The 13,973-nt window shown below is 40.1% G+C and overlaps 1 protein-coding gene across 12 annotated transcripts in view; it reads left to right on the forward strand.

Moving 5' to 3' along the window:
- CCDC30 (coiled-coil domain containing 30) overlaps positions 1-13,973 on the forward strand; it is a 136,970-nt gene that overhangs the window by 79,082 nt on the left and 43,915 nt on the right. For 8 of the 12 annotated variants that reach the window (XM_027968539.3, XM_042246638.2, XM_042246625.2 and 5 more), the window contains one exon: positions 11,422-11,665. The exons of the other annotated variants lie outside the window; for them this stretch is intronic. In XM_027968539.3, coding sequence (XP_027824340.1) covers positions 11,422-11,665 — 244 coding nt within the window. The remainder of the gene's footprint in view (positions 1-11,421; positions 11,666-13,973) is intronic. 12 annotated transcript variants of the gene reach the window in all.

The following is a 13,973-nucleotide window of genomic DNA, read 5'->3' on the forward strand; positions in this document are numbered from 1 at the left end:
CTTCCCCAGACAGCCATTTTGCTTTTTTGCATTTCTTTTCCATGGGGATGATCTTGATCCCTGTCTCCTGTACAATGTCACAAACCTCATTCCATAGTTCATCAGGCAGTCTATCTATCAGATCTGGGCTCTTAAATCTATTTCTCACTTCCACTGTGTAATCATAAGGGATTTGATTTAGGTCATACCTGAATAGTCTAGCGGTTTTCCCTACTTTCTTCAATTTAAGTCTGAATTTGGTAATAAGTAGTTCATGATCTGAGCCACAGTCAGCTCCCTGTCTTGTTTTTGTTGACTGTATAGAGCTTCTCCATCTTTTGCTGCAGAGAATATAATCAATCTGATTTGGGTGTTGACCATTTGGTGATGTCCATGTGTAGAGTCTTCTCTTGTGTTGTTGGAAGAGGGTGTTTGCTATGACCAGTGCATTTTCTTGGCAAAACTCTATTAGTCTTTGCCCTGCTTCATTCCATATTCCAAGGCCAAATTTGCCTGTTACTCCAGGTGTTTCTTGACTTCCTACTTTTGCATTCCAGTCCCCTAGAATGAAAAAGACATCTTTTTGGGTGTTAGTTCTAAGAGGTCTTGTAGGTCTTCATAGAACTGTTCAACTTTAGCTTCTTCAGCGTTACTGGTTGGGGCATAGACTTGGATTACCGTGATATTGAATGGTTTGCCTTGGAAATGAACAGAGATCATTCTGTCATTTTTGAGATTGCATCCAAGGACTGCATTTCAGACTCTTGTTGACCATGATGGCTACTCCATTTCTTCTGAGGGATTCCTGCCCGCAGTAGTAGATATAATGGTCATCTGAGTTAAATTCACCCATTCCAGTCCATTTTAGTTCACTGATTCCTAGAATGTCGACGTTCACTCTTGCCATCTCCTATTTGACCACTTCCAATTTGCCTTGATTCATAGACCTAACATTCCAGGTTCCTATGCAATATTGCTCTTTACAGCATCGGACCTTGCTTCTATCACCAGTCACATCCACAACTGGGTATTGTTTTTTCTTTGGCTCCATCCCTTCATTCTTTCTGGAGTTATTTCTCCACTGATCTCCAGTAGCATATTGGGCACCTAATGACCTGGGGAGTACCTCTTTCAGTATCCTATCATTTTGCCTTTTCATACTGTTCATGGGGTTCTCAAGGCAAGAATACTGAAGTGGTTTGCCATTCCCTTCTCCAGTGGACCACATTCTCTCAGACCTCTCCACCATGAGCCGCCCGTCTTGGGTTGCCCTGCAGGCTTGGCTTAGTTTCATTGAGTTAGACAAGGCTGTGGTCCTATTGTGATTAGACTGACTAGTTTTCTGTGAGTATGGTTTCAGTGTGTCTGCCCTCTGATGCCCTCTTGCAACACCTACCATCTTACTTGGGTTTCTCTTACCTTGGGCATTGGGGTATCTCTTCACAGCTGCTCCAGCAAAGCGCAGCCACTGATCCTTACCTTGAATGAGGGGTATCTCCTCCCAACACCCTTCCTGACCTTCAACGTGGGATGGGTCCTCTAGGCCCTCCTGCGCTGGGCAGCCACCACTCCTTGGACGTGTGGTTGTTCCTCCCATCCGCCACCCCTGACTTCGGACGTGGGGTGGCTCGCCCGGCCGCCGTCCCTGGCCTCAGATGTGGGGTATCTCCTCCCAGCTGTCTCCCCTGATCTTGGACGCGGGGTAGCTCCTCTCGGCCGTTCCTACGCCGTCGCAGCCTGGCACTCTAGGCCACTGTCCCTGACCTCGGATGTGGTGCGCCGGCCACTGCCGCCGCCTTTTCCAAGCTTTTTCCAGAATGACTGTATCATTTTACATTCCCACTAGGTGTGTATAAGTGGCCCAGTTTCTCTGTATCCTCACTAGCATTTGGTGTTATCACTTTTAAATTGTAGCCATTCTAATAGGCGTGTAGTAATAACCCATTGTAGTTTTAATTTGCATTTTCCTAATGTGTAACATCTTTTTGTGTATATCTGTGTATCCTCTTTAGTGAAGTCTCCTTTGATATGTTTTGCCTATTTTCTAACTGGATTTGTTTTGTTAATGTTAAATTTTGAGAGTTCTTTTTAAATTCTAGATTCTAGTTTCTTTGTTGGTTATGTGACTTGCAGATATTTTCCCCAGTCTATGCCCTGTCTTTTCATCCTCTTAACAAGGTTTTCTCAGAGTAAAAAAAATTTAATTTTGATGAGGTATCAAATTTTCCTTTTACAGATCATACTTTTGGTGTTAAATCTAAGAATTCTTTGCCTCACCTTAAATCTTGAATATTTTCTCCCATGTTTTATAGTTTGTGTTTAAGCTCATGATCTATTTTGAATTAATTTCTGTATAAGGTGTGAGACTTAGATGGGATTCTCTTTTTTTGCCCATAGATATTCAATTGCTTTAGCATCATTTCTTAAAAATACTGTCTTCCATTGAATTGCTTTCACATCTTTGACAAAAAGGAGTTAGGCATGATTGTGAGCTTCTGTTTCTGGTTTCTCTAATTCTATTCCATTGATGGGTGTGTCTGTTCCTCCACTAATATCACACAATTTTGATTACTATAGCTATAGAACAAACTTTGAAATTGGATAGACTAATTATATTTATTCCTTTTCAGAATCCTTTAACTATCTAATTCCTTTGCCTTTTCATGTAATGCTGGAATAATCTTCTGTAACTGTAAAAAATCTTGCTGGAATTTTGATACGGATTGTTTTAAATCTGCATATCAGTTTAGGGAAAATTGTCATCTCTCCTAAGAAGAATCCTCCAATCAGTGGACACAGTATGTCCTACATTTATGTTTAGATTTAGGTATATTCTTTTATTTTTTTGTCAGTATATTATAGTTTTCATCAGACAAGACTCATACATGTTTTGTGTATATATACCTAAGTATTTCACTTTTCTGACCAATTGTAAATGGTACATGAAATTTCAGTGTTTATGTGTTCATTGCTAATACACAGAAATAACAATTATTTATGTTGCATTCTGGGACCTTGCTGAACTTGCTTATTTGTTCTAGGTTTTTGTTCTTTTTTAAAGATTCCTTGGAATTTCCTACATAGACAATTACGTTATCTGAAAATCATGACATTTCTGATTATTTCATCTTTTCTAATCTGTATGCCTTTTATTTCCTTTTTAGCCAACTTATATTAGTTAGGACTTTCAGCAGTATGTTGAATAAAAGTAGTGAATATAAATATCTCTATTTTGTTTCCAATCTTATCAGGAAGGCATTTGATTTTCACCATTAGTATAATGTTAACTGTTGGATTTTGGTCAAATTAAAGAAGTTACTATTCTGTTTCTTTAAGATTTTATAAATAAATTTTATAAACAATTTATAAATAATTTATAAATAAATTTTATAAACAATTTTATAAATTGTTCAGTTCAGTCGCTCAGTCATCTCCGACTCTTTGCGACCCCATGAATCGCAGCACACCAGGCCTCCCTGTCCATCACCAACTCCCAGAGTTCACTCAGACTCGCGTCCATCGAGTCAGTGATGCCATCCAGCCATCTCATCCTCTGTCGTCCCCTTCTTCTCCTGCCCCCAATCCCTCCCAGCATCAGAGTCTTTTCCAATGAGTCAACTCTTCGCATGAGGTGGCCAAAGTACTGGAGTTTCAGCTTTAGCATCATTCCTTCCAAAGAAATCCCAGGGTTGATCTCCTTCAGAATGGACTGGTTGGATCTCCTTGCCGTCCAAGGGACTCTCAAGAGTCTTCTCCAACACCACAGTTCAAAAGCATCAATTCTTCAGCACTCAGCCTTCTTCCCAGTCCAACTCTCACATCCATACATGACTACTGGAAAAACCATATCCTTGACTAGATGGACCTTAGTCGGCAAAGTAATGTCTCTGCTTTTGAATATGCTATCTAGGTTGGTCATAACTTTTCTTCCAAGGAGTAAGCGTCTTTTTATTTCATGGCTGCAGTCACCATCTGCAGTGATTTTGGAGCTCCCCAAAATAAAGTCTGAGACTGTTTCCACTGTTTCCCCATCTATTTCCCATGGAGTGATGGGCCAGATGCCATGATCTTCGTTTTCTGAATGTTGAGCTTTAAGCCAACTTTTTCACTCTCCTCTTTTACTTTCATCAAGAGGCTTTTTAGTTCCTCTTCCCTTTCTGCCATAAGGGTGGTGTCATCTGCATATCTGAGGTTGATATTTCTCCGGGCAATCTTGATTCCAGCTTGTGTTTCTTCCAGTCCAGCGTTTCTCATGATGTACTCTGCATATAAGTTAAATAAGCAGGGTGACAATATACAGTTTTCATAAATTGTTACATTTTATCAAATGCTTTTTCAGTGTCAACTGATATAGCTGATTTTCTATCTAGTTGTTCTGTCAATTTTTGCAAAAGGGTTGTTAAAATCTCCACCTGTAATTGTGGTCTGTCTATTTCTCCTTTTAGTTATTCAGTTTTTACTTTTGTAGCTTTGCTGTTTGGTGCATACGCATTTTAGGATTGCTATGTCTTCTTTGTGGACTAACCCTTTTATCAGTAAATAATGTCCTCTCTTTTTTTTTTTTTTTTTTTTTAAGCTGGTTTCTTTTAATTGTTTTTTTTTTGTTTGTTTGTTTGTTTTTTTTTTAGTTTTTTATTTTTTAAATTTTAAAATCTTTAATTCTTACATGCATTCCCAAACATGAACCCCCCTCCCACCTCCCTCCCCATAACATCTTTCTGGGTCATCCCCATGCACCAGCCCCAAGCATGCTGCATCCTGCGTCAGACATAGACTGGCGATTCAATTCACATGATAGTATACATGTTAGAATGTCATTCTCCCAAATCATCCCACCCTCTCCCTCTCCCTCAGAGTCCAAAAGTCCGTTATACACATCTGTGTCTCTTTCCCTGTCTTGCATACAGGGTCGTCATTGCCCTCTTCCTAAATTCCATATATATGTGTTAGTATACTGTATTGGTGTTTTTCTTTCTGGCTTACTTCACTCTGTATAATCGGCTCCAGTTTCATCCATCTCATCAGAACTGATTCAAATGAATTCTTTTTAACGGCTGAGTAATACTCTAGATCACTTTCTAACACCGCACACAAAAATAAACTCAAAATGGATTAAAGATCTAAATGTAAGATCAGAAACTATAAAACTCCTAGAGGAGAACATAGGCAAAACACTCTCAGACATAAATCACAGCAGGATCCTCTATGATCCACCTCCCAGAATTCTGGAAATAAAAGCAAAAATAAACAAATGGGATCTAATTAAAATTAAAAGCTTCTGCACAACAAAGGAAAATATAAGCAAGGTGAAAAGACAGCCTTCTGAATGGGAGAAAATAATAGCAAATGAAGCAACTGACAAACAACTAATCTCAAAAATATACAAGCAACTTCTGCAGCTCAACTCCAGAAAAATAAACGACCCAATCAAAAAATGGGCCAAAGAACTAAATAGACATTTCTCCAAAGAAGACATACGGATGGCTAACAAACACATGAAAAGATGCTCAACATCACTCATTATTAGAGAAATGCAAATCAAAACCACAATGAGGTACCACTTCACACCAGTCAGAATGGCTGCGATCCAAAAATCTGCAAGCAATAAATGCTGGAGAGGGTGTGGAGAAAAGGGAACCCTCCTACACTGTTGGTGGGAATGCAAACTAGTACAGCCACTATGGAAAACAGTGTGGAGATTCCTTAAAAAATTGCAAATAGAACTACCTTATGACCCAGCAATCCCACTTCTGGGCATACACACCGAGGAAACCAGAATTGAAAGAGACACATGTACCCCAATGTTCATCGCAGCACTGTTTATAATAGCCAGGACATGGAAACAACCTAGATGTCCATCAGCAGATGAATGGATAAGAAAGCTGTGGTACATATACACAATGGAGTATTGTCCTCTCTTTCTTTTAATTTTCTTTTTTCTGAAATCCATTTTATCTGATGTTAATATAGATCCTCTTGTTTTCGTCTTATTAACATTTGCATGATATATCTTTTTCATCCTTTTGCCTTCAACCTGCTTTTATTACTATATTTGAGATGAGTTTTTGTAAACAGCATATAGTTAGGTCTTATTTTTTAACCCACTCTGCCAGTCTGTTTTAATTGGCGTGGTTAGGCTGTTTACATGTAATGTAATTACTGATCTATTAGAGCTTGAGTTTGCTATTTTTTCATTTTCGGTTCTCTATTTGTTCTCTCTGTTGTTTGTATCGATTTTCTGTTTTCTGCCTTCCTATGAGTTATTTGAACACTTTTAAATAATTCCACCTTGATTTTTATAGTCTTCTTGAGTGTACTTGTTTTCATGGCTTTACATTGGTTACTCTGGGTACTGTGTTTTACACACACATACATACACACTCACAGTTTGACCAATTTGAATGAAATTTAGAAACTTTACCTCCCTTTATGTCCCTTTACCTTCCCCTATTTATAATTGTCTTAAAATTTTTCTCTACACACATTTAGAACCACAGCAGACAGTGCTATAACTTTTGTTTCATCCATTATACAGAATTTAGGAAACTCAAAAGTGGAAAAAATGAAAGTGAAAGTTGCTCAGTCATGTCCGACTCTCTGTGACCTCATGGACTGTAGCCCGCCAAGCTCCTCTGTCCACGGAATTCTCCAGGCAAGAATACTGGAGTGGGTTGCCATGCCCTTCTCCAGGGTCTCTTCCCAACCCAGGAATCGAACCCAGGTCTCCTGCACTGCAGGCAGATTCTTGAGCATCTGAGCCACCAGAGAAGCCCCTCAAAAGAAGAAGGAAAATGTATTTTTCCAGATTTTTACTCTTTCTGTACTTCCTTCCTTCCTGATGTTCCAGTGTGCCTTCTTTAATCATTTCCTATGAATATAGAGGTTTCCTTTAGTCATTTTTTATAGTACTTCTGCTAGTGGCAGATTCTTTTGCTTTTTCTTCATCTGAGAACATCTTGATTTCCTCTTCATTCCTGAAGAATATTTTCACTGGGTATAGAATTCTGGATCAGCACTTTTCTCTTTCAGCATTTGAAAAATGTTATGCAAATTCCTTCTTGATCTCTCTGATTTCTGATGAGAAGCCTGCTGTCATTTGAATTGTTTTTCCCTATTGACAAAGTAGTGTTTTCTCTCCTGTTCTTTCAAGTTTTGATTGTCTTTGTTTTTCAGAAATTTGACTTTGATGCATTTTGGTATGGATTTCTTTAGGTTTATCTTTTTTGGAGCTCACTCAGCTTTTGAATCTATATGCTTATGTCTGGGGAAGTTTGTAGCCATTATTTCTTTACGTACTTTTTCAGCCCTACCTATTCTCCTCTCTTTTCAAGATCCAATAACAAAAGCATTCAATCTTTTGCTATAATCTCACAGTTCCTAGAGGAACTTTTTTTTTTTCCTTCCCCCCCCCCGCCCCCCACCAGTCTGTTTTCTCTCTGTTTTTCAGATTGGGTAATTTGTATTGTTCTGTTTTCAAGCTCACTGATTCTTTTCTCTGCCCCCTCCATTCTGCTATAGATTCTATCCAGTGAGTTTTTCATTTTTGGTTATTGTATTTTTCAATTTTAAATTTCCATTGTCTTTTCCTATATCTTCTATTTCTTTACTGAGACTTTCTAGTTCTTTTCAGACTTTCTACCTTTTCATTTGTTTCAATCTTTCATAATGGCTCTTTGAATTATTTTATGAGGTCTGATTTAAAATATTTTTAAATAATCCTGACATCTTGTTTTGTCATCTATTGTTGCCTTTTCTCATTCAAGTTGAGACTTCTGGTTCTTGGTATGATGAATAATTTTAGAATGAAATCTGAATATTTTGGATATTATGTTATAAAACTCTACATCTTGTTTTATTTAACCTTCTGTTTAGCTGGCTTCTTCTGATGCCACTCTGGGGCAGGTGACATGGAGGAGTATATTGTCTCATTACTGCCCCAGGTTAAAGTAGAAGTCTAGGTTTCCCACTCAGCCTCTATGAACACCCAAGGAAAGAAGGACTCCTCATTGCTGCTGGTAATGGTAGGAGTTACTGCTCCTCACTAGGCCTCTACTTGTACTGCACTGACTGTGATGGGAGGGATGTCTTGTTAATGCTCTCTGCTTCGCCCCCATGATATCATGAGCAGGGCAGTGGTGAAAGTCCTAACCCTCTACTAGGCCTCCTCTGAAACTACCCCAATAGAGAGAAAGGTACCTCCTTACTTCCAGGTAGGGGTGGAAGTCCATATTCCCCATGTCTAGTACTACCTGGAAGGGATGAAAACCCCTGCTTCCCACTGGCCTCTGACACTATCCCCAGCAGAGGAGTTGAGGTACCTTTTTATACCTGGTGAAGGTGGAAATTTGGGCTCCCATCTTGACCTTTGCTGACATGAGTGAGGTAGAACCAGAGTTTTTTTCTATGACATTTGGCTGGGGAAAAGTGGATAATGTCCAAAAGTTTTCTTTCTTGCTTGGTTGTCCATTTCCTAGTCCTCTGTACAGAGTAAAAAGCCTTTCATCTACGCTTCTTGGTGTTGTCTGGGTTGCCAGCTTCTTCAGCTCCAAGTCTCGAATATACACAGCTACAATAAAACCCAGGAAACTCATAAACATGTCATTCTTCAAGTCCTGAGTTCCCTAGCTGATTTCACTTCTTCCTACTTTTCAGAGTCTTCTTATATTTGTTTTATATATAATGTCCAGAGTTTTTAGTTGTACTTGTTGGGAAAAATAGGGAAACATGTCTACTTTATCTTCCTGAATGCAGAAGTCAGTTTTTCCATTTAAAAAAAAATATTAGGTATATGTTTGCATTTTCCCAGTCTTTAGCTTCCTTTGAGAGCAGGAAAAGGAAGAGTTTACAGAGGATGGAAGGAATCATTATTTTATCAGAAATTTATTTTTAAAACGTTCTACTCTTTATCTCATGTTTTTTATCATTTGAATATATTTAGTTCAGTTCAGTCGCTCAGTCGTGTCCAGCTCTTTGCGACCCCATGAATTGCAGCACACCAGGCTTCCCTGTCCATCACCAACTCCCAGAGTTCACTCAGACTCACATCCATCAAGTCCGTGATGCCATCAAGCCATCTCATCCTCTGTCATCCCCTTCTTCTCCTGTCCGCAATCCCTCCTAGCATCAGAGTCTTTTCCAAAGAGTCAACTCTTCGCATGAGGTGGCCAAAGTACTGGAGTTTCAGTTTCAGCATCATTCCTTCCAAAGTATACCCAGGACTGATCTCCTTTAGAATGGACTGGTTGGATCTCTTTGCAGTCCAAGGCACTCTCAAGAGTCTTCTCCAACACCACAGTTCAAAAGCATCAATTCTTTGGCACTCAGCTTTCTTCACAGTCCAACTCTCACATCCATACATGACTACTGGAAAAACCATAGCCTTGACTAGACGGACCTCTATTGACAAAGTAATGTCTCTGCTTTTTAATATGAGTATATTACCTTTAAAAAAATTGCTGAGTTCAAGGTAAAATATTAAATTCTTCTTCATACAATATTAAAGGAATTTTAAAAGGGAAAAAAACTCAATAGATACTATTTTTCCTGTGTTCTTTTCCAGTTTTTTTCTATGTATACCTTTCCCATATGTATGATGTTTACACACAATACATATATATTATTCATTGTTCCACAAGTTTATTAAGTATTTAATGTTGATGAATAGTCTACACACCACTTTCAAGTTGGTTTATCTTTAATCGTCTTAGCCATTTCTGTGTCTCCACTTAATCACTGTTTTAAATGCTGTGGTTATGAGCGTTATTATATATTCAGCTTTTTTCTTCTTGCCAACTATTTTACACCAGTAAATTCACTGGTATGCTATTATTCAGTCAAAAGATCTGAACATTTTTATGGCTCTTGACGTACTGCCAAATTGCCTTCTTAGAGAATCTGAGCACCAACTATAACTTGTGAAGCATCTTGTGCTAGACCCCAAGGTACCGGAAACAAATTTAAGATTCATGGAAAAAAAACAAAATGGACTTGTTTGTGTTCACTTTTCATTCACACTGTCTAACCATGGAAGGTATGTTCCCTCCCTTGGCTTCCGTGGCTCACAGCCTTTGGTTTTCCTCCCCCTGCTCGGGCTTCTGAGCTTGCTCTTCAGGCCCCTTTCCTCTGCTTGTTCCGCACAAGTCTTTAGGCTTCTGACCAGATTGATCCTCTTCCTCTTACTTTCTCCCTTCTCCTTGGCTCATTAATCCCAAGCTTTCTGCTCACATTCCTCTGTATCTGTATCTTCACCCCAGGCATCTCTCCAGTGTATACCTGCGTTCTGTCTTCTTGGGCCACCATCCACTTGCTCATTTGTTTCCGTCAGAAATCCAGGTGTCACTCATTGTTCCCTTTTCTCCCTCACCTGCCACACCCAATAAATGACTGATTTTATCAATACTGTCTTCTGAATATCTCTCTAGGATCCATTCTGCCTTTTCATCCCCGACATCCTATTCTAGTCACTCTTGGTTAGTAGGCAGATCACAGCAATCTCTCAACTGACTTTTCTGACACACAGATTCCAAATAATCTTCCTAAGGCACACTCTCTCTTTTGCCTCTGGGCTTTTACCTGTCTTATTTATGAAGTCTTCCAACATCCCCCATCTTCAACATGTACATACACACAGGCAAGTATGCACACATCCCTACCTTTACATTTGCCTAGCTTGTGCCAACTCATCCATCTGGCCTCCAATTACTTATTACTAGCTTAATATAATCACTTGTTAACTTATCCTTATTTCTCACTAAATTGTAAGCTCCTTAGGGACAGGATTTTGTCCTGTTGTAACCCTAATGCCTGCCAAAGTGCCTGGTGCTTATGAGTGATTAAAAAAAAAATCTTTATGAGTTATATCTGCCCAATGCCATACTAAAAGTTGAAAAAGTAAAAAATTCACTAAACTGCTTACTTGTCTACACCTGTAGACAAAAACCTGGAGAAGGCAATGGCACCCCACTCCAGTCCTCTTGCCTGGAAAATCCCATGGATGGAGGAGCCTGGTGGGCTGCAGTCCATGGGTCGCTAAGAGTTGGACACAACTGAGCGACTTCACTTTCACTTTTCGCTTTCATTCATTGGAGAAGGAAATGGCAACCCACTCCAGTGTTCTTGCCTGGAGAATCCCAGGGACGGGGGAGCCTGGTGTGCTGCCGTCTAGGGGGTCGCACAGAGTCAGACACAACTGAAGCAACTTAGCAGCAGCAGCAGCAGTAGACAAAAACCTATGATGGGTCATTTCCCTGCATTTGAGTAAAAAAGACACGACTGATTTGTTTTTAAAGTTTATTTCCAAGCATAAGACAACTGCTCCGCTGTAGAATTCAGGTCAAAAATCTTGCTTGCAGCACTTTCTTCACTGGTACATATTTTTCCTCCATATTCTGCTACTATAAGGAGCATTTTGATAGGTTTTTTTATTATTATATTTATGCTAAGTCCCGAACTAGGAGAAAATAAGCAGAAGGAAATTCCAGAGAAGGCAGTAAAGGAGGGCACTTTTCCAAGAGAGGGACGGAAGGAGGAGGACTCACAGCAGAAGCAAGAAACGAGAGGTGAAGAACAGCAGTTGACCCTGCAGCCTGAGGAAGTTATGAGGCTCAGAGAAGAGCTGAGCCTTATGAATCAGAGCCTCCTTCAGTCTCAGAGCTCTGAGGATACCACAGAAGACAGTAGTGCCCAGGTAGGTATGATAAACATGAGGCCTGACTGGCTCCATTTCCTCTGATCAGCTGTAGATAGAGGTTTAATTTTTAATATCACAGTTAGCATATATCTGTTGAGCAATATCATAACCATACCCCGAATGTTAATAAATAGCCATCAAAATCTCAGCTGAGCCCATTCGTTCATGCATTTTATTATAAAGGGTTCTTAGGCTCAGGAATTCTCAGCAGGAAAGAATGCTGATTGATTGTCATTGTCGGCACTGGGCAGGTGGAATAGGGGACAGCAGGATTTGTGCCACATTTTGTGTTCCTGGTACCTCGCTTGATATACAAAATACATTGTTTTGGTGGGGAAAAGGCCACAGACTTGGAATTCTTTAAAATGTGGCTGTAGCTACTTAAAGAGGAGAGTGAAAAAGCTGGCTTAAAACTCAGCATTCAAAAAACTAAGATCATGGCATCCGGTCCCATTACTTCATGGCAAATAGATGGGGAAACAGTCAGAACAGTCACAGACTATTTTCTCAGGCTCCAAATTCACTGTGGATGATGACTGCAGCCCTGAAATCAAAAGATGCTTGCTCCTTGGAAGAAAAGCTATGACAAACCTAGACAGTGTATTAAAAGAAGAGACATCACTTTGCCAACAAAGGTCCACATAGTCAAAGCTATGGTTTTTCCAGTAGTCATACGTGGATGTGAGAGTTGGACTATAAAGAAGGCTGAGTGCCAAAGAATTGATCCTTTCGAACTTTCGTGCTAGAGAAGACTCTTGAGAGTCCCTTGAACAGCAAGGAGACAAAACCAGTCAATCCTAAAGGAAACCAACCCTGAATATTCATTGGAAAGACTGGTGCTGACGCTGAAGTTCCAATAATTGGCTGCCGATGTGAAGAGCCAACTCGTTGGAAAAGACCTTATGCTGGAAAAGATTGAGGGCAGGAGGAGAAGGGGGCGACAGAGGATGCGATGGTTGGATGGCATCACTGACTCCGTGGACATGAATTTGAGCAGACTCTGGGAGATAGTGAAGGACAGGGAAGCCTGGTGTGCTGCAGCCCATGGGGTTGCAAAGAGTCGGACATGACTGAGCAACTGAACAATAAACAATTGCTATTTATTAGCAGTCTTCTTGCAGGAGACATAAAAGGAGTGACTATACCTCAATTCTTTTACCTCAGTTCTACTGATTCCCTCTTGTACAAATTAAGATTTCCCTACACACACCTTTGTGGGAATTATTTTGAGATCCACAGAGGGAGAATCTCATAAGTAAACCAACTCATAAGTAAAGCAACTTCAAAAAACTGATAATATACTTTTGAGGAGTGATTCAATATACATTTAGAAACCAAGAAAGAAAGAAAGTGAAAGTAGGAAAGTGAAGTCGCTCAGTCGTGTCCGATTCTTTGCGACCCCATGGACTGTAGCCTGCCAGACTTCTCCATCCATGGGATTTCCCAGGCAAGAATACTGGAGTGGGTTGCCATTTCCTTTTCCAGGAGATCTTCCTGCCCCAGGGATTGAACCCAGGTCTCCTGCATTAGGCAGACACTTTACTGTCTGAGCCACCAGGGAAGTCCAAGAAAACAAGGAAGAGTATTAATAAAAGAAGTCAAAAATATACTTGAAAAGAGGTTTGGCTATAGAGTGAGAAATAGTCAAGTCATAGTAAACAAGGAAAATGTATACCTGAAAAGGAGATTCAGATACATTTGAATGAGAAGGAAGTCTCTGGATTTGTTCAGAAGACCAAACGGAAGTATGACATCACATAGTCAAAAAGAGGTTGAATTTTCATACCCAGACCATCCTTTTATCAGGCAGTGGGCCAGTGTAGGAGGCTTGAGCGGAGGCTGAACACTGTGGTCACAAACGATGATTAAAGTTGACTTATGAGCTTAAAATGATCAGTGAACTTATAGAATAATAAAATCTAGAGTATGAGAACTAACACGTTGGCTAATTTATTCAATTCAGTTCAGTTGTGTCAAGGCAATGGCACCCCACTCCAGCACTCTTGCCTGGAAAATCCCATGGATGGAGAAGCCTGGTGGGCCACAGTCCACGGGGTCGCTAAGAGTCAGACACGACTGAGCGACTTCACTTTCACTTTCAGTTGTGTCTGACTCTTTGCGACCCCATGGACTGCAGCACACCAGGCTTCCCTGTCCATCACCAACTCCCAGAGCTTGCTCAAACTCATGTCCATTGAGTAGGTGAGGCCATCCAACCATCCCATCCTCTGTTGCCCCCTTCTCCCACCTTCAGTCTTTCCCAGCATCAGGGTCTTTTCCAACGAGTCAGTTTTTCGCATCAAGT

This window comes from Ovis aries, chromosome 1 (assembly GCF_016772045.2).
Source record: "Ovis aries strain OAR_USU_Benz2616 breed Rambouillet chromosome 1, ARS-UI_Ramb_v3.0, whole genome shotgun sequence".
In the NCBI taxonomy this organism is placed as follows: domain Eukaryota; kingdom Metazoa; phylum Chordata; class Mammalia; order Artiodactyla; family Bovidae; genus Ovis; species Ovis aries.